The sequence below is a fragment of the Myodes glareolus genome, chromosome 9 (assembly GCF_982192425.1).
Source record: "Myodes glareolus chromosome 9, mMyoGla1.1, whole genome shotgun sequence".
Taxonomy (NCBI): domain Eukaryota; kingdom Metazoa; phylum Chordata; class Mammalia; order Rodentia; family Cricetidae; genus Myodes; species Myodes glareolus.
Genome location: NC_142034.1, coordinates 25,270,686 through 25,296,178, shown reverse-complemented (window position 1 = coordinate 25,296,178; position 25,493 = coordinate 25,270,686). Strand labels below are relative to the sequence as shown.

The following is a 25,493-nucleotide window of genomic DNA, read 5'->3' as shown; positions in this document are numbered from 1 at the left end:
GCCCCTTCTCTAAGCCCACTTCTGGGGAGCAAGAGACGGTCATGTTCTTCACCCCAAGGCTCAAGCCCTAGGCCCTGGCTTACACCACCCTATATTGAAGGGGCAGTGGGCTCTTCCAGCCTCTGCCCACCCTCAGACCACCCCTTCTTGGACACACCCCTTAGCCAGCTTTCTACTGTTTTCTTTCACCTTGGCAGTTTTCTGTCCATTTCCCTAGCACTCCAGGGGCTGTGGGCATCGCTGGGCATAAAGGAACAGTAGGCGGTAGAGGACAGAATGGGGGAGGACCCTAGCGAACAGATGTTGGAATGCTTGTGACTAAAGGCTGTCCTTGTTATAAGTCTTAGAGAAATCTGACTGTTGAGAGAGAGAGAGAGAGAGAGAGAGAGAGATTGAGATTCTTATTTCTTTGTCCTTCCTCAGGACTCTCCCTGGAGCATACCCTCATCTACTCAGGATGCCCTTACTTAATCATCTCTCTTTCATTCCCTGCTGAGGACTTTGGTATTTTAGGGCTCTCTCATTTCTCTTCTGAGTCCAGTCTGGTCATGCTTCTATGCCTCTGTTTCCGGCCAGGCCTACTCCCAGGATGCCTACCTGAAGGGCAACGAGCCGTATTCTGGAGAGGCCCGCAGCATCCCAGAACCACCTCCGCTCTGCTACCCACGGAAGACCTATGCCCCGCCAGCCCGGGCCTCTGCCTGGGCCACTATGGTGCCTGAGCCTGGCTCAGCACTACCCACGGATCCCCGGAGTCCTGCTGCCTGGAGTGACCCAGGGGCCTGTGTCCCATCTGCCACCCGTGCCCACCTGGACAACTCTTTATTGGGGATGAGCCAGCCCCGCCCAAGCCCTGGTGCCTTTCCCCACCTCCCTTCAGAGTCCCGGACTCCCCGTGCCTTTCCAGAGCCCGGCAGCCGGGTGCTTCCCAGCAGACTGGAGTGCCAGCAGGCTCTGTCACACTGGCTGTCAAATCAAATACCCCGCAGGGCGGGGGAGAGACGGTGCCCAGCCATGCCACCACGGGCCCGCAGTGCCTCCCAGGACCGGCTGGAGGATGTGACTACCCACCACCCATGGCCCTGCTCCACCTCCCAGGATGCCTTGAGCCAGCTGGGCCAGGAGGGTTGGCACCGAGCTCGCTCAGACGATTACCTGAGCCGGGCTACCCGCTCTGCTGAAGCACTGGGGCCAGGAGCACTGGTGTCACCGCGCCTTGAACGCTGTGGTTGGGCTCCCCAACGTCCATCTGCCCGCACCTCTGCTTGCCCTTCTCGGGACCTGTCAGGGCCCCAGGCCCCTCCTTCATCTGGCCTGCAGGGTCTAGATGACGTCGGGTACATTGGGTATCGGAGCTATAGCCCATCATTCCAGCGCCGAACTGGTCTCCTGCATGCTCTTTCCTTCCGGGACTCACCTTTTGGAGGACTTCCCTCCTTCAACTTGGCCCAATCTCCTGCACCATTCCCACCAGAGGCCTCTGAACCACCTAGAGTCGTCCGGCCAGAACCTAGCACCCGAACCCTGGAACCTCCTGCAGAGGATCACCGTGATGAGGTGGTCCTGAGGCAGAAGCCTCCAACGGGTCGCAAGGTCCAGCTGACCCCTGCAAGGCAGATGAACCTTGGATTTGGTGATGAGTCCCCAGAGCCAGAGGCCAGAGGGGAACGCCCAGGCAGGAAAGTGGCCCCTTTGGCCACTACAGAAGACTCTCTGGCTTCTATCCCCTTCATTGGTGAGTGGTGTTCCGAGCAGCTGGCTAAGGCTCTTCGTCTCTGTCCTTTTGTGTCCCCACTACCTGTCTACTGTGCCCATGACTGGGCTGTGCGCCGATAGGATCATCTGGGTCTGTCCATTCTTCTCCCACTTCCATTCATCTTCCCCTCCAACTTTTCCTCCCTCCTTCCCTCCCTCCCTCCCTCCTTCCCTTCTTCATCCATCTTTCATCTTTCCTTTTTGCCTTCCCTTGTTCATTCATTCGTCACTCTTAACTTTCCTCTTTCCTTCCTTCCTCCTCTTCTTCCTTCTACCCTTTGTGTCTTTCATTCTTTGTTTTTCCCACTTGGCCTACATTTCTCCAACAAATACTTACGTCAGGCACTGTGCGAGGCTTCTGACTTCCCTGAGTGAGTGGACGGGCAGACAGAAAGTACATGGACAGGCTCTGTGGACGGGGAAGGGCTCTGTGGCCTAAATGGGTGTGGCCGGCACTGGGAATATTGAAAAAAAAAAAACTTGGTTAAGGATTCAAGGTAGATGGAGGAAGAGTGTTCAGAGAGAAAGATGGAACCATGCAGAGCCTGCAGAGAGAGAGGCAGAGTGCTCTTCCGGGCCATGTGGTCCTTCCCGTCCAGGGCCAAGCTTGGATTTCACCCGAAGAACAGAGGAGGCTGTGGTGACTGCCTGTAGAGTGGGAGAGGCAAAAAGGCAGCGAGGCGAGGGTGACCCCAGCTCTCTGGAGTGATCTCCAGCACTGGCCTGGAGGGTAGTGCCTGATCTCTGTACTGGAGATGGAGTGCAGAAAGGATAAGAAAAGGATTGGGGCTGTGCGGATGCAGGCTGGGCTGGGCTGGGGCCTTTAGAGAAAGCCTGGAGTGTAAGATGGTGATGTTGGGCTTAAGACCTGGGACTGAGTTTGGAGCTGAGCGGGCCTGGGAATTGAGGAAGAAGTTCCAACAGGATGGTGTGAAGCCATCAGCAGCCTGCAGTGGGGGGTACAACCCTGTTTCAGTAAATTCTGGCCGAGCCACTGTCAGCTGCTCCCGTCTGCGGCGAAGACATAATGCTTGTCCTGAGCCACCAGTCTGGTAGAGTGCTGTCTGTGTTTTAGAGTCCCACTCCTCAGTGCCCTTGATGCATCGGGAGGCTCAGCCCCTGCTAAGAGGATGTACTCCCCTGCCACATTCTGGTGGGCGAGGTCCCGTGGGGAGTGGGCATGTTGCCGGAAATGCCCTAGTGAGGAGGAGCGGAAAGGTTTGCAGCTTGTTTGCCCAAAGCCTGATGAGACTGGGGTACTGAAGCAGCCTGTGTCCCTCACACCTTCCTCCCTCTGCTGGCAGATGAGCCCACCAGCCCCAGCATTGACCTCCAAGCCAAGCATGTCCCTGCCTCTGCGGTGGTCTCCAGTGCTATGAACTCAGCCCCTGTCTTGGGCACTAGCCCATCCTCACCAACCTTCACCTTTGCCCTCAGCCGCCATTACTCCCAGGACTGCAGTGAGTATCTCTACCCTGTGCCAGCCCCTCCCCTGCTGCCTGGTCCCTGTGGGTCTTCTGCCCAATGGTGGTTTGCTTTCAGGTGGTTTTTGCTTCTTCTGGGACCCCATGGGAGATCCCACTCCTGACCCCGACCAGAAGGGAGGGCTCCTAGGGTAGCTCCCAACCTGCTTCTTGCTAATTCTGAGACCTTGTGTGGGCACCTTTTCAGGCAGCATCAAGGCAGGCCGCCGCTCCTCCTACCTTCTGGCCATCACTACAGAGCGTTCCAAGTCCTGTGATGACGGACTCAACACCTTCCGGGATGAGGGCCGAGTGCTCCGGTGAGGCCCTGTCTGTCTGGGGTGGGGTAGTTTCTGCTCTCTTAGGTTGGGCCATGGGTTCAGGTGGGTGACGAGAACGAGGGCCACCCACAGCCCTCATCTTGGGTCTTTGCTTCCCAGGCGCCTTCCCAACCGGGTGCCCAGCCTACGGATGCTGCGGAGCTTCTTCACCGATGGGGTAAGCCAGCAAAACGTGTGTGCATTTGAGCCAGTGCTCTTAACCACGGAGCCGTCTCTCCAGCCTTTGGTCTTCTTAGGACAGGGTCTTGGTAGACCTTGAAGACAGGGTTTGAGTCCAGACTGGTCTCCAGCTTGTGACCTTCCTGCCTCAGCCTCCTGAGTGCTAGGAACCCTGTGCCACAGTTGTGCTTCTGTAGGGCCCCCTGAGACTTGCTCTGAACCACACCCCCACGGCTGCTGCTTCCTGTCTGTCTCTGTGCACTTTCCTCGCATGCATCATGCACGTGTCTTTTAGCACCTTAGAGACACAGCCATGGCCGCCTGGCTCCTCTTTATCACTTCCTCAGCTTACTGAACTCTCCCTGGATGTGCCAGCTCTGAGGCTGGATTCCTGTTGACACATCACTTCCTGTTTAACTCCTGGTGGGCTTGACTACCTGTTCCATCACTACTTTGGTCTCTGTTGATGTTCCCACTTCCCCTGTTTACTTAACTCCTTATTGCCACAATCGCTTCCTCTGTTTCCTCAATTCCTTCAAGGCTGTAAAACTGAGGGAAGGCCCCGGGTTGGCTTTTCCCAGCATGAGGAGGCAAGCATTCTGCTGGCAGATCAGACTCTTTCCTCCTTCCTGGCTTCTTCATGAGGTCTCATGACCTCAACACAAATGCTCCAGAGAGGACAAGCAAGGCCCATGAGGTCACACAGTACATCAGAGTACAGCACAGACAAACGCCAGGCCTGTGTGGCCCATGTAGTCCATGGGGTTCCTGAGATGCCGGTATTATGGAAGCCGCCCTAAATTGCCTTCTGTTTTCTCCCTACAGTCTCTAGATAGTTGGGGCACCTCTGAAGATGCTGATGCCCCCTCTAAGCGACACTCAACCTCTGACCTCTCAGATGCGACCTTCAGTGACATCAGGAGAGAAGGCTGGTTGTATTATAAACAGATCCTCACCAAGAAGGGGAAGGTAAGGTGGCCTGGGGAAGGAGGTCCAGGCTGGATGGAAGGTGGCTCTGACATGACTTTCCAGGTTCTCTTATACCTGCCTTGAAGCTTCGGAGTCAGAAAAAAACAAAAACTAAACAGAAACAAACTAACAAAACCCACCTTAGGCTATAGCCTGAGGACTCAAGGTTAGACGGCTGCCAGGATGAACTTCTGGGGGAGAGGAATTACCAAACCCCTGAGAAGGAGGGTAACAGAGAGGCACTCCTGACTGTGGAAGCAAGCTATGTTGGAATCCTGACCAAACCATTTTTCAATGACTCTGAATGACCATCGAGGCTTATGGTAAAGGAGCAAGGCCAGGGTGATGCTGAGGTCCAAGAAGGAAGCAGAAGTCAATTTTTTCAGGGCCCTTTGTGGTCTTCAGGGTGCAGACTTAGCTTAAGGGCACCTGAAACCCTTGGCAGTGTTAGAGCTTTCAGATGCTCATGTATCTTCCTGAGGTGAGTTAGTGAGGGGTGCCTGGAGTAACAAGACCGTTTAGGAGCCACCACAGGATCCAGGTGAGAGTCAGGGGCCTGTGGGAGTGGGGGAGGAGGTGGACAGGGGGTTCAAATAGGATCCGAAGAGAAGGTGGGACTCTGATCTGCCAGGCCTGAACTTAAGTCCCAGGCTAGGGGCCCTGGGCTGGGGAGCAGGAGGAAAAGGAGGCAGGGTGGTTCAGACCAACTTGGTCTTACTTGTTGATGGCATGGCCTGTTTCTCTGCGGGCGCTCTCCTTGTGCTTGTGACTGTCTGTAAGGCGTGCTGACTAATGCCTTTCCTAACTGGCTGCTAGGCATTGAAAGACATGATCTGAACAAAGAGTGTACTATATATACTAGGCAAGGTGAGATGGGTCTGCAATCCAAGCTGTTTAGGAGGCTGAGACAGGAGGATGGAGAGTTCATGACTTGTTTAGGCTACAGAGTGAGTTCAATGCCAGCCTGGGCAACTTATTAAAATTCTGTCTCAAAATAAAATGTGCCCGGGCTGTGGTGGTGCACGCGTTTAATCCCAGCACATGGGAGCAAAGGCAGGTGGATTTATGAGTTTGAGGCAAGTCTGGTCTACGGATTAAGTTTCAGGATATTCAAGGCTACACTGAGAAACCCTGCCTCTAAAAACAAAAAATTAAATAAGTAAATACATTTTGAAACAAGGGCTGGGAATATAGATTATTGGTCGAATGGCATACCAATTCTAATACCTAGCAGGCATTAGGGCCTGGTTTTAAGCCTTAGTCATACCACGCGCGTGCGCGCACACACACATACACACACACACACACACACACACACACACACACACACGGTGTTTCTTATGGGCTGTGCTTACAAAACTCTTTCCTGACCTATGGAAGGGCCTGGGCTCCATTCCTATCATTGCAGATAGAGTCAGGGGCAAGTGGGGCTGGAGTGATCAGAGCTTGACACTTGGGGCTCTTGTTCTTCTGCCTTACTGCCATTATAGGCATCCTACGATATTTAGGGGGGATGACTCCAGAAGCCCCCATGGGTACCAGACATCCATGGAGGCTCAAGTCCCTTATATAAAGCAAATTCGTGTCTGCATGCAGCTGGCGCAATCCTCCCCTACTCAGTAAGTCATCTCTAGATGACTTATGCTGCCTCATGCTATACAACGCCATGTAAACAGTTGTTACAGTGGGTTGTTTATGGAATGTGGAGGGGAAAAAAGTCTGTACCTTAGCACAGATGCATGGTTTTTCTCTGAGTTTTTTAATCCATGGAACCTATAGACGGGACGCTTCTAGGGCAGTACCTGGAAAGCACGAGCTTTGAAATAGTCGGACTTTGAATTCCTACACACTGCTGCTGTGGATGGCTTCAGGAGTCACCTTAACTTCCCCACGCTGTAAGATGAGTCAAGAGGGCAAAAGTGGAGGCCAGGGAGCACTGGAGTTTATAGACACAAGGCTTCCCATTCCTGAGGGTCTGTTGAGCTTCTAGGGACTTAGGTGCGCGAGCCAGCTTGCGCCGTCCTGCCCTCTTGGGGTTGATTGTAACACAGAGAAAGTGCTAATTGCTCCTCAATGACAGGTGCACCCACTGTCAGCACAGGGAGTTTAGAGGCTTGGCAGGGTGGGGTTTAGCATGTCTGGGAGGCTATGACCTGAAGCTGTGGGAGTCTGTAGTAGAGAGGGAGTGGGTGGGAGAGAGTATCCTGGGGAAACCCCTCACTAAGGACCGAAGGGAAGCTCAGAGGAGAGTGCCCGGAGCCAGGCTGCCTAGAGAGCCCTGAGCACATGGTAGAAGGTGAAGTGGCTCGGTACCCTTGGAACTTCTCTGTCCTGTGATGGGTGACACAGGAGACTAGGAGTTGGCATCATTGCTGTTGTTTATGTGACCAAGGTCCTGGGACTAGACCAAGGGCTGTCTGTAAGAGATTTTAGGGAAAAGTTGGCTGATGGCCTCTGGAGCCGAGGACCGTAGAAGACAGGTTGAGGTTCCTGACTTCCTGGCTTGGCTGGCGGGAGGGACACCCGCTTCAGTTTCTGGCCACTTGAGGACCATACTTGGGAAGAGGAAGCCCTGTGACCCTCCACAATCTCGCTGAGGCCCTGTGCATGAAAGCTTGTGGGTGTGGCAAACAGGGAGGCCCAACTGAAGGTCACCTCAGTTCACCAGGTGGCCCAAGTGCCTATGGCCTTAGATACAGGGAGGAGGAGAAGACAAAGGCCAGGCAGTCTTTTGTTTTTTCAAGAGAAGGTTTCTCTGTGTAGCCCATGCTGTCCTGAAACTCGTTTTGTAGACCAGGCTGGCCTTGAACTAAGCTCTGCCTGCTTCTGCCTCTCCAGTGCTGGCATTAAAGACCAGCCCCACAACTGAATCTTGACAGGAAGTGAGATCTGGGGAGGTAAGACTGGCTAGGAAACTAAAAAGACCTCAGAAGATGGGAGTCACTCCAAGAAGGGGTGAACTAGGAGGGGCAGGTGGCTGTGTGGGCTGTGCGAGCAGAGCCCGGTGTGGAAATATCCTCTAGGCCTGTGGTAGAGAGTGTCTTACTGACATCACTCCCAGGGAGCTTGGCCCCAGCTTCAGTGTTTTCTGGGCAGGGAAGGCACTGGCTTTTTGGCTCACTGACCAGTTCTGAAGTATAGGGGCTTTCTCCCACTCTCTTGCTGGCCAGAACCCAGTGTCACTTGCTTACCTGGTGCCATGCCTAGGAACTAAAGAAGGGTTCTGGAGTCAGCTGCAGACCCTGAGTCTGTCTGGGGTCCTGTTTGGTTACCGCATGTCGTCTGCGCTAGTAGGTCCAGCCTCTCGCTCCCACCCTCTGCCTGCTTTAGCGACCACCAGTGGCCAGGCAGAGGATGGGCACGTGCTTGTGCTATTCCTTATGCCAGGGTCAAAGTTGAGGGACATGGTCATGGACACTTGCTGCTTAACTCTCAATGTTTGTTAGCAGTGACATTAATGCCAGGAAGAGACTTGACTTATTCAGGGTTATCCAGCTGGTTTGGTTTCAAAGGGGCCCTTGGGGCCACCTTCTGCTAATAACATGGTCCTTCTCTTGGAGCAGGAGTCTAATTTATTACATTAGTATTAGGGTTGCTCCAGTTGGCACTCTCTTGGCCCAGCAGCTCTGTGATGGTACACTAGGCTCATGCATTGGGATCTACCCTGAGGGAAGCTGGGCATGGCTGCTTCAGGCCTGCTCTCTAGAGGGCCCGGGAGCCCCCACCATCAGGACATACATAGGGTATATTCAATATTAGCTAATAAACATTTGGCTTACACCCAGCCCTGGGGTTGGAACACCTGTGCCAGCAGCTTGCCATGCACCCAGGAAACTCACGGCTGGAACCTGAGATTACGGGGCTATCTGCAGGGCATCACGGTAGTCAGAGGCATTTATCAAGCTGCTGATGCTGGTGACTTGGAAGGGTCAGGTGAAGGAGGAAGCCACATAAAGTGAGAGACGCTGAACATTTGGGAGTCTGAGGCATGAAGATTAGGAATTCAAGTACATCTGGGTATGGCGGCCCACGCCTTTAGACCAGCACTTGGGAGGCAGAGACAGACTGATCCCTTAGATTGAGGCCAGCCTGGTCTATGGAGCAAGTTCTGGACAACCAGAACAGAGTTCTAGGACAGCCAGGGCTAAGGGCTGGGGAATCTGGCTCAGTGTAAAAGGCTTAACCTGACATGTACATACAAGTCCTGGGCTCAGTCTCTAGCGCAGCAGAGAAGACAAAACAGTGAGATGGCTAGCTGGTCCAGCAGGTGAGGGCGCTTCCTGCAAGCCTGAGCTTCATCCTTAGGACCCGCATGGTGGAGGGAGGACACTCGGTCCTGCAAGTTGTCCTTTGACCTTTGCTAACACCCCTCCATTTTCCCACCCATATAAAATAAATAAGAAACAAATAAGAAACGGGCCGGGGGAGGGAAGATAGGCTGCAGGAGAAGAAGAGCTAGTGCGCAGGCCCTGAGAGCAGAAGGCTGTGGCAGTCACTGGTAGGCAAAGGCCTGGTGGCTTGACAGACTGAGGAAGCAGGGAGATGAGTTTGGAGAGGTCATGAAGGGACCTCAGGACATTCTGTTTGGTTCAAGGGGCTACCTGAAGGCGAGGCGAGCTCACTGCAGAAATGATGAGGGGAGGGCAGCTTTCTGGAGGGCCAGGGTCAGGGGCGCTGGGAAGGTTGCTGCTGTTATTCAGGTGAAAGGAGTCAATGAGGCAGCCAGGATGGCAGCATTCCAGGTGGTGTAGGTGGTACCAGGTGGGGACAGATGACTCTCTGAAAGCAAGAGAGTTGGTATCTGATGAGCTGGGTGTCAAGGGCGACTCCCAGGTTTCAGGCAACTGGGTGGATGGACTGAGCTGGGAAAGGTGACATGAGGGTGGAGAACAGGTTTGAGGGCAGAGCCGCTTACACTACAGTGAGCAAGGAACCTGTGGCCTACCCATGTGACATGCAAATTGGGGAAGGGGGGTTGTTGGTGAGCCGGCTGGAAGCCATTCAAGCTTGGACTGGTGCCTACTGCAGACCGACACTGTACAGTTGGGAGTTGCCACCAGCAGTCAATTGTTTAAAGCTACAGGTGTGCCTGGTGTCCCTGCAGGAGGTGTGCAGGGTGAGGGGAGCTCAGGACAAAGCCCTGAGATCATTGTGCCAGTCAGGTTTCCTTCTTGCTCTCTGTGGTCTATTGAGCCAGGACTGATGCTTCACTGTGGGGTGCTGTCTGGATAGGTGTATGGTCTGTACCGTCCTGTGAGGTGCTGTCTGGATAGGCAGATGATTAGTGCCATCCTGTGGGTACTGTCTGGATAGGCAGATGGTCGGTGCCGTCCTGTGGGTGCTGTCTGAATAGACGGATGGTCAGTGCCGTCCTGTGGGTGCTGACTGGATAGGCGGATGGTCAGCGCCGTCCTGTGGGTGCTGTCTGGATAGGCAGATGGTCGGTGCCGTCCTGTGGGTGCTGTCTGAATAGACGGATGGTCGGCGCCGTCCTGTGGGTGCTGTCTGGATAGGCGGATGGTCAGCGCCGTCCTGTGGGTGCTATCTGGATAGGCGGATGGTCAGCGCCGTCCTGTGGGTGCTGTCTGGATAGGCGGATGGTCAGTGCCGTCCTTAGCTACTACCTGTTATGCACACCATTCCCTTCCATCATATCTCCAGACAAATGTCTCCAAGTGGCAGTTCACCCTGGGTAAGAAAGAACTACAGGTGTGGTGGTAGGGTGGGGTGGGCTGGGTTCTATACCTCTGTGGTCCACGGTCTACTGCTTCTCCGCCTCGGGCAGACCCATGGCAAGCCTTGCTCTCATCATTGCCCTGTCTCTCCCACCCCTGTCTCCCTGCAGAAAGCGGGCGGCGGCCTGCGCCAGTGGAAGCGTGTCTATGCTGTGCTGCGGGCACGCTCGCTCTCGTTGAGCAAGGAGCGGAGGGAGCCCGGGCCGGCGGCTGCGGGGGCTGCGGCGGCCGGCGCAGGTGAGGACGAGGCGGCGCCCGTCTGCATCGGCTCCTGCCTGGTGGACATCTCCTACAGCGAGACCAAGAGGAGGCACGTGTTCCGGCTGACCACCGCTGACTTCTGTGAATATCTCTTTCAGGCTGAGGATCGGGATGACATGCTGGGCTGGATCAGAGCGATCCGGGAGAACAGCAGGGCCGAGGGCGAGGTGAGGCCCTGGGCGTATGCCCATTGGGCCACCAGGGCAAGGCAGGGGCAGGGCAGGGCAGGGCAGGTCTCCTCTCAGCTGCTATGACCTGGGATGGCCACTCTGAGCCTCACTCCCTCTCCTAGAAAACAGAGCTATTGAGAGCCCACCTTGGGACTGCCCACCTGGGTTTGGGTGTGAGGACAGACACATACACAGTGACAGCAGGGCAGCTGGCATCCTCAGGGGCCAGGAACCAGCAGACACAATAACAATCGCAGTCACACAGTAATTACTATTATTGTTGGGACTGCCTTGGGCAAGCTCTGGCCCAGAGAGGTCAGCTCCAGGCCAGCCATAGCCTCTGGATGGACAGTAGACAATCTCCCATGGAACGTGTTGTAGAATGAGCTGTCCTACCCAGATATACTAAGTCTGGGGACAGTCACACTGATCTTAACCAGAGGTTTAGGCTTAGCCTTTGGCAGCAGATGGTCAGGGGTTAAGCTAAGTTATTTGGTGGAGATTTGGAAACAGATTTTTTTTTAAAAAAAAAAAAAAAAGAAAGAAATGGCGTCTCTCTTGGGAGTCGCCAATGATCCCTGTTGGTCTGATCTGCCCAGAGGTCATTTGTCATACCTGTGCAGAGGAAGGCACAGTCCTGGGCTTGGAGGGTTGCATCCACCAAGGGGGCTGTGTCTAGGCTCCGCCCAGGTGGCACCTGGCCAGTTCTCTTTCTAAGGACAAGCCCTTTCACTGTTGGGGTCCTCCCCACTTGAGAATCCTGGGTCCCCTGTTCCGGAGACCTGGCCAAATTTCTCCTTAGTTACTGTAGTAGCCACCGGTCTTGGTTGTGCCCTGCATACCTGACGGACCTGAGAGAAACACTGCACAGGGGGCTGCTTTGTCTAGCCCCGCTGTGCTTCTTGCTGAGGTGACTGAGGCTCAGAGATGTTAGGTGGCTTACCCAAAGTCACACAGCTGCTCAGGGAGTCCAGCCCTGGCCTTTGTCCATCCAGGGTCTATGATGTCCACCTGGTGGGGAGAGGCAAGGCTGAGGCAGGGGCCAGGGAGGAGCCCCGGTGGAGGTGGCCTCTGGGCACTGATGTGGCTTCTCTCTCCTCCCCTGTTGCAGGACCCCGGCTGTGCCAATCAAGCTCTGATCAGCAAGAAGCTTAATGATTATCGAAAAGTGAGGTAAGGCCTGTTCTCTGGGGGCCATCAGTGGTGGGGAGGGAATCCTACAGGGTTGGGAGTTCCTAGGCAGAGAGCTCTAGTCCTCAGACAGGCCTGGGGGGATTGTCTCTAGAGGAAGGGGATGGAGGCCAGTGAGAATGGCATGCTGGGTCACCCCAGATGAAGACACCCCCCCTTCCTTTTTCCCTCTGCAGCCATAGCTCTGGGCCCAAAGCCGATTCCTCCCCTAAAGGCTCTCGGGGCCTAGGAGGTCTCAAGTCTGAATTCCTCAAGCAGACTGCAGTCCGCGGCCTCAGGACTCAGGACCAGCCTGCAGGAAGCAAGGGTAGGAGGGCAGGGTGCATTGTGTGTGCTTGTGCGGGCAGTTGTGTGTCCGAATTGTGTGTCCATGTCTGCCCTACGTGTGAGCCTACAAGGGTCTGTAGCCTCAGGGTTTCAGGACTGGAAGTTTCTGGATCCCAGTTGCCTTCTACAGCATCCTTGTTGGATGGGTCCTTTGTGTCTGCTTGTGTCCTTTGGGAATGAAAGGGTCACTCTGCAGGTAGCGTCCATCTTTATACTCTGGGCTGTTAGAAAGCATTTCCTGGGCTGGAGAGATGGCCCAGTGGGTAAGAGCACTTCCTGCTCCTCCGGAGGCCTCGGTTGGGTTCCCAGAGTTCACAACTACCTGTAGCTCCAGTTTGGGGAGATTCAGCACTTCTGACATCTATGGGCACCTGCACTTGTACACTTGTACACATTCACACACCCACAAACTCACACATCCATACTTACACACATAATTTCCTTTCTTCCTTTCTTCCTTTCTTCCTTTCTTCCTTTCTTCCTTCCTTCCTTCCTTCCTTCCTTCCTTCCTTCCTTCCTTCCTTCCTTCCTTCCTTCCTTCCTTCCTTTCTTTACCAGCCATAGTGATGTGTTTTTGTGATTTTTTTTCTTCCTAGTTTTTCGAGACAGGTCTTCTCTGTGTAACAGTCTTAGCAGTCCTGGAACTTACCTTGTGACTTTGTGACAGAGACTGACCTTGATCTCATAGAATTTTTTTAAATTTTAAAGGTCTTTTTTTTTAAAAAAAAAAAAAAAAGAAAGAAAGAAAGCATTTCTTTTGGTCATGCCAAAATACACAACACACTGCCACCTCATGGGTGGGTCCTTAAGGCCACCATCAACCTTTTCAGAGCTGTGATCTTCCTGGGGACTAAGCACCTCATCTTTTAAACCGTCTCTCGCTGGATGTAATTTTCAACTTCTGTAGTTCTTTGGTACAGTCCCCGAGTCCTAGCGTGTGTATGTGGCTTTGAATGTGTGGGACCCTCTGGGTTCCTCCAGCTGATTCTAGTTCTCTTTGCTACTGTTCATCCCAGAAGACAGTGCTGCAGCTCCCAGAACCCCCTGGGGTATCAACATTATCAAGAAGAACAAGAAGGCTGCCCCAAGGGCATTTGGGATCCGGTTGGAGGAGTGCCAGCCTGCCACTGAGAACCAGGTGGGTCCCCGAGGTGCCAGAAGCAGGCAGTACATGGAAGGCTGTGTCAGGGACCCAGAGCTATAGGGATATGGCACCAGCCATTCCTCCTACACACAACCTGGTGGCCATCTTAAAGAGGGGATCCCCGAGTTCTGCAGAGGGCCCTTTTGAACTGAGGCCTACCCTGGCTTGTACCTTCTCAGTCCGTGGTGAAATGCTCACACTAGTTCTGATCTTTAGAAGGGAGACAGGAAGGGCTTCGTCTCCTTGTGTGTCCTTACAGCAGCTCTGGCCTTTGCGCTGTCCCCACATCAACCTTCTCCAATAACCCTAACTCCTCTGCCCTGTCTGTGCCCACAGCGTGTCCCCCTGATCGTGGCTGCCTGTTGTCGTATTGTGGAGGCACGGGGGTTAGAATCCACTGGCATTTACCGGGTACCTGGCAACAACGCAGTGGTGTCTAGCCTGCAGGAGCAGCTCAATCGTGGGCCCAGTGACATCAACCTGCAGGATGAGGTGGGTGTGGCAGGTGTGGCAGGCTGTTGGCAGAGCTCCGGGGACTGTCATGTTGCACTCACCACACGCTACTATATGCTCGTCGTTGGCCAGAGTGTCCAGGTGGCAGGAGAAAACCTGCCTGGTCAGTCAGCCTCAGTGGCATCTCCCCAAGGATGGCCCAAAAAGGAATGAAGCCCTGGGCTGATGGGTACTGAGACAAAGGCAGGTATTTTTGTTTGTTTTTTCCAGTCTTCTTTGTAACCCAGGTTGATCTTTCTGCCTCTGGCTTCTAAGTGCTGAGACTTCAGATTTGTGCTACCAGCAGGGCAGCTGTCCTTCTGGCTGGATGACAGTTTTACATGAACACTTAGGATGGCCGAGTTCACTCAGTTAAAGTCAAATATGGGCAGAGGGAGGCTAAACACTTGCTGAGAATTAAACTTCCAAGAATGCCAACTAGTACACATTTTAGGTCTCCTGCAATCGCATTTCTCCCCCTCGCTCCTCCTCATCCTGCCTCCCACCCCCACAGTCCTCTAGCACCAGGCTAGGCAAAATATGGGGTGCTGGCTGGAGTCCATAGGCCACTGAGGCCTGCAGAGCCCTGGCCTGGGGGAAGAGGATGCACCATGCTCTCAGGGTGGCCAGCCACCAAGGCCGTAGCCTGGAAAGGGAGACCGAAGCTGGGAGCAGCCTCTAGAGGTGGTGATGTCACACCAAAGAGTTTGTAACTTGGCTGGCAGTTCCCAAATGATTCCTGAGTCTGAGGGTTCCCAGAGGAGCTTTGAGGAGCCACACGCAGGCCAAGACTCCTTCCTTTGCTAGGACAAGGGTCACCCTACCTTGTTCTGAATCTTACCTTGACTTTCTTTCACATCTATTGATTTATTTGTTGAGGGGCCCACATGCATGGTGTGTGCCATGGCGTACGTACAGAGGGTAGAGGACAACTGTGGGAGTTGGGTTTCTCCATCCACCATGTGGGTCCTGGGGATTGGACTCAGGTCATCAGGCTTGGCAGTCAATATCTTTGCCTGTTGAGCCATCTCTCACGAGCCCACCCTGGATTTCTGTGTAAGAATTTATTTAACCAAAGGGGCGTTGAGTGGGAGCCACGAATCTGACGAGTAAAGCACCATAGACCCAATGACCCAGAGTGTTTGTGTCTTTGGGAGATGAGGAGACAAATAGATGTGACATCAAGGACAAAGAAGAGTGGTCTGCCATCAAGGGAGAAACTGCTGAGGGCTGGAGCAGGGGCAGAGTCCCGAATGTGTAGGAGAGCAGGGGGGTAGCCCTAGTAGGGAGTGACAGCGTTGTTCAAAACTCATGGAAGGGCTTGAGGGTTGGACAAAATGTGGACACATCTTCTTTGTTTGGGGCTGGGGACGCGAAGGCCCAGGACAGGACATGTGATGGGTTCCTGGACCCTTTGACCTGGAGCCAGTGGGAAGTAGGGAGCTTTTGGTGCCTTACCCCGGGGAAGCACAGCCAAGAGTATGAGGCGCTGAAGCTTAGTGGCAGCTGTGAGTGGAGGGGGAGGAAGAGAGCCCTGAGGTGTTGGGGTCTCTGAAGGTCAAGATACTACAGTGGGCCCCTTGTAAGTAGAGGCAGCCAGTGGGAGGAAGGGAAGGTGGGGCAGAGAGACCAGAAGGGAGAGCTGGTGGCTGCATGAGGCAGAGGGTGGTCCCATTGGGTTTGGGGTGATGGTACATCACCTCTATGGGTTGGCAGCATCCTCAGGCCCTGACTAAGAGGGGTCATGTGACAGCCTGGAACCAAGGGTCTGCTGTCTGGGAAAAGGCAGACTGACACCAGCTTGGAAGGGCAGGACAGGGTTCTTAGGAAGCAGGGCTGGGAGCAGACACTGTCACAGGAGACCAAGGCTGAGCTGAGGGGTCTCAAGTTTGGCAGCTGGGAGATGAGAAGCGTTCAGCCCCCGGGCCGGGAGACCATAAGGAATGGAGAGAGGTGTAAGAGCTACTCCACTGGGCCAGCCTGCAGTGAAGCCAGGGAGAATAGGGGCAGAGTCAGAGGGACGCCTGAGCCAGGGCAAGCGGGTTTGTCCAGTGTGCTGGCTGTGCTGTTTGGTAGCAGGCATTACTCGCACAGGCTGCTTCGGAGTGTGCCGAAGTCAGGGCTCTGTGTGGGGCCCAGGGAGGGTGATGCTAGGGACTATCTGACACTAGGCTGCGGCTCTTTGTGATGAGTGTGCATAGCATTGTGTCTCCTGCTGACCACGTTCCATTGCTTTCTAGGCACTTCTTTTCTGAGTGGTTCCCAGCAGAGTGGCTAAGCCTAGCTCCTAGCTATGGCATGTAGGGTGTTGGTGCCCCCTGGTGGACAGAATGGCCTCGTGCCTCGTGGTTCCTTCTCTATTAAAACAGTTTCTGTACCCTAGCTCAGAGGCCATTTGGAGCAAATTATGTATTGATACATGTGTGTGTGTGTGTGTGTGTGTGTGTGTGTTTTGTTTAGTTTCTTTTTTTGTGGGGGATAGGGTTTCTCTGTGTAGTCCTGGCTGTTCTGTAACTCACTCCGTTGACCAGGTTGACCTTGAATTCTGCCTGCCTCTGCCTCCCTAGTGCTGGAATTAAAGGTGTGAGTTTGATTAAAAGACCCTGCTTCATTGAATAAAGTGGAAGAGCAATAGAGAATCAAGCCTCCACATGCATGAACATGTACCCTCCCATACACATACATGCATATACATGTGTATGAAAATGGAAAAAGAACCCAGATACTGCCAAACACTCTTGGGGGACAAATCAACCCTCACTTAGGACATTTGGATCCCTGCCCGTCACAGCACAGCCTCCCAGGAGATAATGACAAAGAAACAGACAAAACAAGCACTCAGGAGAAAGTCGGAGTGTGGGGCAGATGGCTGGGTAGTGGCATCCGTGGCTGCTTGGGCTTTGGGAGTGAGGCAGGGTGAGGGGCCATTCCTGTGAAGGGCAGAGGTGGAGAGTCCCAGTGGAGGCAGCATGTGCAGAAGGGCCCAGGATAGGAAGGGGGCACTTAGTCTGTGGGTAGTAGGCACACATAAGAAGGGGGCAGTGTGTGAGGCCCGTGCTGTGGGCACTTAGTCTGTGGGTGTAAAGGGTCACATCCATTAGCTGGATGGAGAGCATCTGGAGGCGGGACTGATCCTGGCACTTGTGGATACACTGGAGATGTCCAGGGCATTCTTATGTGGGCTAGCTTCCCCCACTTCTGTCCCCAAAATTTGGGTCGTTTTGCTTTTTGTGGTAGGCAGTATTGAACTCACTGGGCTAGCTCGAGTCAAGGTTGTGTTCTGGACAGGCATGGAGGCCTGAGGACTGGGGTGACCTTGCTACCCCAAGGCCTGGTATGGGCCATGGGGCCATGGGCACCTGGGATGAGCATGCGTGTGTCCTGATCTCTCTGTTTCTCCTTAGCGCTGGCAGGACCTCAATGTGATCAGCAGCCTGCTCAAGGCTTTCTTCCGCAAGCTGCCGGAGCCGCTCTTCACTGATGGTGAGTAGTGGGCAGGGAGGAGGTGAGAGAGAGGGACACACCATCCATCCGTTACCACCCCTGCCGTACGCATACTCTCTTCCTCTCCCTCTCTCCTTCTCACTCTTGGTCGTTGATTTTAATTTTGAGTTTTACTTTATAGGTATTTATTTTTATTATGTTTTTTTAAAACACCAAAGAAATTTGTGCATGTAAAACATGGAGTCTATGCAGTTGTATGTGAGTTCTGTCACTCCGTTCTTCCTCCCTAGGTCATGGCCACCCTCTGAGCTTTCATTGGAGCCCAGCACTGCTCCCTGTAACAGTCCCCCAGATAAGGCTGTTATCAGACTCCTTCCTGGGCCAAGACCTGGGGGCTCAGAGAAGGAAAGTAACTAGCTAAGGTCACCCAGCCTGTAAGCGACACAGCCAGGATTCCTCCTCAGGCTTCTGGCCACAAACCCCTCTACCCCGTGTACTCAGCTGCACGTTAACAGCTGCTTCGGTGGGTAGAGCAGTGCATGCCTTTAACCCCAGCACTCAGGAGCCTGGGGCAGGGGAATGATGCTTTTGAGGCTAGCCTCGCTACATAGAAGCTATAAAACAGAAGCTTGCCTCAAAAACAAAATCACAAACTAGGCGTGGTGGCACACACCTTTAGTCCCAGCCCTCGGAAGGCAAAGACAGGTGGGTCTCTGTGAGTTTGAGGCCAGCCTGGTCTACATAGTTCCAGGACACCCAGGACTCCTCAAAACTCAAAACAAAGCCAAAACAAAAATCATAATCAGACAGACAAACCAATTCTGCCGTGCTGCTGTGTTATTTTCCTGACCTTTATGCTATGAGTGAGACACCCAGACCAACACGGAGTGGAGTGGGTGGGTTTCACTAAACGGTGTGCTGGTAGGTGTGCAGGAGAAAAAAAGCTCCAGTCTGTCTCATTCTCCAATTTCCATGGTGTAAATATTCTCACTGGGACTTATTTCAAGCTCCTGGCCTGGTGTCCCCAACACAGAACAGGAAAGAGACACACGTTTGTATTTGTGGATCCAGTGTGAACAGACTGCGGGTTTACTGTTGACTTGTTCTTATCAGTAGCCAGTTCTCAGGGCTGGAGAGACGGCTCAGAAGGTAAGAGCACTTGTTGCTCTTTCATAGGAGCCCAGTTTGATTCCCAGAACCTACATAGTGGCTCACAACCACCTACAGCTCCGCTTCCAGGGGATTCAGTTCCCTCCTCTGGCCTCCCCGAGCACCAGGTGCCCACGTGGTGTCCAGACACCCATGCAGGCAAAACACCCATACACATAAAATAAAAATAAATCTCCAGCCTGTGCTTCTTCTAACCGCTCCTTTACTGGTGGGTATTTAGATGACCTTTGAACCTTTCTCGAATCCATCCTCACAAGACTGGATCTGTTCTGTAGTGGATGCTTTGACATGGAGTGGTGGGCCAGTGTCTCCCTGTGAGAGCTGCCGTGGACTGCACATGGGGAGGCCGGGTTCACACTCCCATTCCTACCACAAGCAAGTGTGCTGGTGATATAGTTTTCAGAAGAGTTTCATTCAGTTCTGTTGTTTTATTTTTACATCTTACTTCTTTTGTGGGGTGTGGGGCAGGTGTGCATGTGCCACATGTGGAGGTTGTTGGGTCTCCCCTTCCAACCTGTCAGTCTCGGGGATTGAACTCGGGTCTTCAAGCTTGGCAGCAGATGTTTTACCCACTGAGCCATCTCATGAGCCTTCCTACTTTATTTTACTTTTCTTTTCTATTGGTTTATTCATTTATTTTACATATATGGGTGTTTGCCTGTAAGTGTGTCTGTGCCTGGTGCCTGAGGAGGTTCAAAGAGGGCTCCAGATCCCCTGGAGCTGAAGATACAGAGTAGGTGCTGGGGATAGAACTTAGGTCCTGTGTAAGAGCAACTGGGCCATCTCTTCACCCCTTATCCTTTCCTTTGAGACAACAATAAGTTACTCAGATTGGCTTTGAATGTCTGATTGTGTCTTACCTCAGCCTCCTGGGTATGTGGAAATACGGGCAGGTCCACCACACCTTGTTTAGTTTTTTTCCTTTTTTGCCGTCTGGGCGTCAAATGCAGGGCCTTGCTCTCTACCACTGGACGACAGCCCAGCTTTGTTACTAGAGTGTGAAGCTTCTGATCAGCAGGGGCTGGTATCTTGTTCTGGTTTCACAGTGTTGCCCTCGTCGCTAGGGTCAGCCTCATTTCGTTAGTTTATTGGCTCTTTCCGTTTCCCCTGTAACTGGGTCTTCACTCTCTGCACCTACATTTCTATTGAGCTATCTTTTTTCTCTTGATTTGTGGGGACAGATTTCTTTGTATATGATATACATTCACCTTTGTTGGCTGCAGCCTTCTTCTCTGTCTTTTTACGTTTTTCCTAGACAAGGTCTCGCTATGTAACCCAGGGTAACTTCCTGCTTGAAGCAGCCCTGTCTCAGCCTCTGGATGCTGAGGTCACAGGTTATACCATCCCAGCCAACTGCCATTTCCCTTTGGACTTTTCAGTTTAGAAACGGAAAATAGTGTTAAAAATCTAATAAAATTATTATTAATGATTTTTTATTTTATTTTATTTTATTTTATTTTATTTGAGATAGGGTTTCCCTGTACAGCCTTCACTGTCCTGGAACTTGTTCTGTAGACCAGGCTGGCCTCAAACTCACAGGGATCCACCTATCTCTTCCTCCTGGGTACTGGGATTAAAGGCATGTGCCACCACTGCCCAACTATATTTATTTATTGAATATGGAGGGGAGGAAGCTATAGCATGTATGTGGACGTCAGAGATCAACTTTCTAGAATCAATTCTCCTTCCACCAGGTGGGACCTGGGGATCAAACTCAGGTAATCAGGAAGGGCAGCAAATTCATTTCCTCACTGAGCCTTCTCACCGACCCTGAAAACAATGTTTTTAAGTTCCTAAACTCTCTTTAATGGGTTGAACATCTCATGCTTAGGCCTTATGGTTGTAAAAATATTTTCCCTGCGATTTTTTCCCCCATTTTGAGTCAGGTTCTTTTTTGCAGGGGAAAGGGAGTCGAGACTGGGTTTTTCTGTATAACAGCCCTAGCTGTCCTGGAACTAGCTCTTGTAGACCAGGCTGGCCTTGAACTCACAGAGATCCGCCTGCCTCTGCCTCCCAGGTGCTGGGATTAAAGGCAGATTCTTAACTCTAATTTAGGCTGGTCTCAGATTTAGGGAAATCTTCTTCCTCAGGCTCCCGAGTGTTGAGATTACAGGTATGAGCTAACATGCCCAGCTTGACTTTGATCTTTTAAAAATATGATTACATTTATTTATGTATTTAGTATAGGGAAGGAATACACAAACATGCCTAGTTATTTGTGTGTTGAGGTCAGAGGACAGCGTGCAGGATTTAGTTTTGCCTTCTACCATGTGGGACCCAGGAGTTGAACTCAGGTTGTTAGACTGGGCAGCAAGCACCTTTACCCATGGAGCCACCTCATAGGCCCTCACCTTTGGTACTTTGATTTACATATTAGTCTCTGTCGAACAGCTAAGCTAGCTTGTGTGTGTGAGATGGGGGCCTTCTCTCACTGGTCCCAGGCGTGCTGCATGCCTCCCCCCTGCCTTTGTCCTGTAGGGGAATCCCAGTTCTTCTCACTGCCCCGTGAGCACATCTTCAGAAGCCAGCACTGACATCCGGTGTTGTCTGGAATCACTCTACACCTTATTTTCAGAGACAGGGTCTCTCACCGAGTCTGGGACTTGGTAGTTAGCTAGACTGGTAGTGAACTCCAGGAATCCCCCTGTCTCGTCTCCCAGTACTGGGATAACAAGGCGTGCTGCCACAGCAAGCCTTTTTTTAATTTTTTAAAGATTTATTATTTTATGAATATGGGTGCTTTGTCTGCATGCATACTTACACTCCAGAAGAGGGCATCAGATTCCATTATAGACAGTTGTGAGCTATAGACAGTTGTGAGCCACCATGTGGGTACTGGGAATTGAACTCAGGACCTCTGGAAGAGCAGCTAGTGCTCTAAACCTCTGCGCCATCTCTCCAGCCCGACCGCAGTAAGCTTTTTATGTGGTGCTGTGCATCCAAAATCCTGGTCCTCATGATGGCACTGCCCCCCTGAGCCATGTCCCCAGTCCCAAACCATATCCTTGTCAGTCCTTGTGCATGGCTCATCTGGATGGACTGTGTTTTTTGTGTTGGGGTGCTGGGGATGGTACTGAAGGCCTGGGCATGCTAAACTCCTATTTGCTGGAAGTTCCATCCAAAATAACCTGCTGGAGGCTGCAGCGCTAAGGAGCATGGGGAAAGGGTTTATCACCTGCAGTATTGAAGTTCCCTGGTGCATGCTTGGGAACCTCAGAGCGGGGACCTGGGGACTGTTGAGGCAGGTGCAGTGTCTGAAGGCTCCTCTCCTTTTTTCTGACCTACTGAGCCCTGAGATCCTTGGCCTGAAGATGGGGCGGGAACCCTTTGTTCTGGTCTTCCCACACAAACACTCAGGCTGCAGCAGTGTCTTCCCCCCTGGCTGGGACGCTAGCGCTCCTGAGTCGGGGAGGGGCTGCCTCCTACCCCTGAGGATCTCTCCTGTGTTCCAGACAAATACAACGACTTCATCGAGGCCAATCGGATAGAAGACTCAAGAGAGAGGATGAAGACACTGCGGAAGCTGGTGAGGACAGAAGCCCCGTCAGGCAGGAGGGCAGCCTGGTGCCATCCCCCCAGAGGCTTCCTGCACGGAGAGCCTCAGTTTCCCCATCTGTACAAGGAAGGGAGTTGGAAAGTGGATTCCGGCTCCCTGCACTGTGGCAGTGGGAGTCTCTCCGGAGCGTGGCGGGAGGCTGAATTGGAGAGATGTCCACAGCCTCGTCCCTTTTTCTTCCTCCCGTCCCCTAGATTCGGGATCTCCCAGGACACTACTACGAAACGCTTAAATTCCTTGTGGGCCATCTCAAGACCATTGCTGACCACTCAGAGAAAAACAAGGTGTGTGTAGCTCCCTGGCAGAGTCTGGAAGCACGGGGTGCATGGGATTCGCGCTTCCTCAGCATGATTTGGGACCCATTGAGACCTCCCTCTTCCTAAGGCTATTATTCCACTTCTGCCACAGCAGGCCAGTGCCCAGCCTGCAGCTGGGCCAGCGCCATTTCCTCAGAACCAGCTCCTGAGCTGCTGAGGGCCATGTAAAGGCCAAGAGCCGCAGTCCCCTGCAAGGTAGCATCTGTCCTCTGATCCAGCTCCAATCCCTTCACTTATATCTTCTTGTTCAGTTCTTTCTGTCTTTTGGTTCTGCAGTGGAGAAAAAGAGAGGGATGATGGGTTTCTCCTTATTCTAACTGACTCTAGAATCTCCAGCATGCCTCCCCTCCAGGATTCCCACTGCTCTCACTAGCCTCCAGGGCTGCCCTGGATGGGTGTGTCAGGTGGGCACTGATCATGGCTGCCAGGCCTGGAAATGGGAGAGGCTAAACATCTGCCTTACACTTTACTTGGCAAACCTCTCTGTGCCCATGTAGGATATTCAGCCTCTAATCTAGAGACACATCAGGGTTGGGGATGGTGGTCTCAGTGTCCTGGAGGGAAGGAAGAGCGAGGGTACTGGTGAGCATGCTCAAAGCGTTGATCCTGGGATTTTTTTTCCCTCCCCAACCCAGATGGAGCCCCGGAACCTGGCTCTGGTCTTCGGGCCAACGTTGGTAAGGACATCTGAAGACAATATGACAGACATGGTGACCCACATGCCAGACCGCTACAAAATCGTGGAGACACTGATCCAGCATGTAAGTGCCCATTGTGAGATTGAAGCCTGAGTGCCCAGCCTAGCCTGGGTGCCCCAGGATACTTGCAACAGCACCTGTAGTCCGAGAGGCTACTGCTAGGCGGTGCATGGCCTTTAGCAGTGACGGGCTGCCACTAAGGCCAAACAGCAGTGCATCCAAGTCCTTAGCAGAGGAACAAGAGCGGAAGGAGAGTCAGGGAGAAACATGGAGGCTGGCTGCAGAGGGTCCTCAGGAGGCTGCTCCAGTAGAGGTAGCCTGCAGAACTGGGCACACAGGTGTGTGATTTGGGTGTCAGGAGATCTGGGCTCCAAACCCACAGACCCTTTGGTCAGGGGGCACAGATGGTATAGGGAATGGAGCAGAAACCAAGGCCACATCCTCCATGGTGCTCTGGTGCAAGCCACTGCTTCCCCTTCCTTCTGACTCCTGGAAGGTCCAAGGAGGTCAGTTGTCTTCAACCTTCCTAACACTGCAACTCTTTAATACAGTTCCTTGTGTTGTGGTGACCCCAACTATAAAATTATTTCTGTTGTTTCTTCATAACTATAATTTTGTTAGTGTTATGAATCGTAATGTAAGTATGTGTGTTTTCTAATAGTCTTAGGTGACCCCCATGAAAAGTTTGTGACCCATAGATTGAGAACCACCGTGCTAGGTTCTTGCTTTTGTCTGGGAAGGATGGAGAAACCATAGTGGCCAACAGAGGGCGATAGAGGCCTCTCTCTTCTGAAGCTCTCTCCCTAAAGGCAGTTCCTTCTTCCAGGGATTCAGGAATGAATTTATAAATCAAAAGATTTCCTACTTACCAATCTGTGACAGCCACAGAGTCCTCTTCTGCAGAGAAAGTAAGGGTAGCCATTGGTCCGAGAAAGGGAGCCCTGGTACCCCCACTTTATAGATGAGGAAATCAGGATACAGAGAGGTGCTGACTGGCAGAACCAAAAGATGGCGTCTCTAGAATTTCAGATAGGTCCACCTGCTCAAGCCTGTGCTCCTCTCCCTACAGCCTCTCCTCTCTGCCGGGGCTGACTGCGCAGAAGGCAGCTTCAGGCCAGGGAGTGATGGGGAGTGGAGGCAGCAGTGGGCTTGGATCATGCTGATTCTCTTGCCGGCTTATCTGTCCTTTACTCCGCCCCCCCCTCACCCCTACCCTCGCCCCACAGTCAGGGCCATGGCAACAGAAGGGAGCACTGGGGCCTGTTCTCCACCCAGCATGGGACCGGTCCCCTGGGTGATAAAATTGCTGGCAGTACCAATATCTCCTGTGTTGGGTTTTGTTCTCAAGCACCAGGATCCCCAGAGGCTCCCACAAATGGAGCCATGGTTGGGAAGGAGGGCTTCTGACTGTGTAGTTTCTGGAGAAGCTGCTGGGCCTGAGGTCTGTGGCCATTGCAGGACCTGGACCAGCAGCCTTGAGAGAGAGCAGGCCTTTACCAAGTCAGTTTTCCCAGAGGCCGCGTCTGATCCTGGGGGATGGGAGTGTCACAGGTGTGCGCTTCTGTCTCGGTGCCTAGTCCAGGGTGTGTGTGGTGAATGCGCTGTGTTTACTGAGCTGAATGAGTCAGCAGTGAGTGAGTAGCTGAGGCTGGGCGGCCTGGGCTTTCCACTCAGGGATTCATTTCTGACAGAGAGCTGAGCTGGAGACCTTCGCTTCTCAGCCTCCAAGGCCTGGGGACATCTTTAACACTGAGTAGGTGCCACGCTCTGCAGCTCCAGGTTACCCACCTAAGAGTCCAGAGGCTTCTCTAGAGGGGTGGCAGAACCAGCAGGGGTAGGTTGTAGAGACCAGACAGTGACCATTGGATTTTAGCCCAAATGTCTTCCAACAGGGGCTCCTGTCACAAAGGGAAGCCTAGGGCAGCCGTAGGGAGTGGTCCCCAGGCATCCAAACCAGACTTCATGAGGTAAAGGGTGGGGAGTGATGTGGGAACAAGACTGTGCAGAGCAGAAAGGAGTGCAGGCCCAGGCACTTGGCGGAAGTCACCCCACAGCCCTGCTGTGTCCCCCAAGTCGGCTGGTGGCTGGCGTCCAGGGCCTGGAGAGCCCTAGGCCAGTGTTCTCACACTGAGCCACAGCCCTGACCGCGCCCTCCTGTGTCTTGGGGGGGGTCTTTGACACCACTGCTGGCTCCCAGCCCCAATGCCAGGCTGTCTCATCAGTTGTGACAATAGAAAATAGGCCTGTGCCAGGCAGGAAGAGCAAATTCAAGGCCAGTCTGGACTTCATAGAGTTTGAGAA

At 53.0% G+C, this 25,493-nt stretch overlaps 1 protein-coding gene across 5 annotated transcripts in view; it reads left to right on the top strand.

The window, feature by feature from the left end:
- Arhgap23 (Rho GTPase activating protein 23) overlaps positions 1–25,493 on the top strand; it is an 81,578-nt gene that overhangs the window by 35,478 nt on the left and 20,607 nt on the right. For 4 of the 5 annotated variants that reach the window (XM_087910041.1, XM_087910043.1, XM_087910044.1 and 1 more), the window contains 14 exons: positions 577–1,735; positions 3,060–3,215; positions 3,427–3,538; positions 3,659–3,716; positions 4,544–4,687; positions 10,533–10,850; positions 11,965–12,026; positions 12,221–12,351; positions 13,388–13,509; positions 13,852–14,007; positions 17,412–17,490; positions 22,074–22,147; positions 22,372–22,461; positions 23,130–23,255. In XM_087910041.1, the coding sequence (XP_087766167.1) occupies positions 577–1,735; positions 3,060–3,215; positions 3,427–3,538; positions 3,659–3,716; positions 4,544–4,687; positions 10,533–10,850; positions 11,965–12,026; positions 12,221–12,351; positions 13,388–13,509; positions 13,852–14,007; positions 17,412–17,490; positions 22,074–22,147; positions 22,372–22,461; positions 23,130–23,255 (2,787 nt within the window). The remainder of the gene's footprint in view (positions 1–576; positions 1,736–3,059; positions 3,216–3,426; positions 3,539–3,658; positions 3,717–4,543; positions 4,688–10,532; positions 10,851–11,964; positions 12,027–12,220; positions 12,352–13,387; positions 13,510–13,851; positions 14,008–17,411; positions 17,491–22,073; positions 22,148–22,371; positions 22,462–23,129; positions 23,256–25,493) is intronic. The other variant, XM_087910042.1, reaches the window with a different exon arrangement.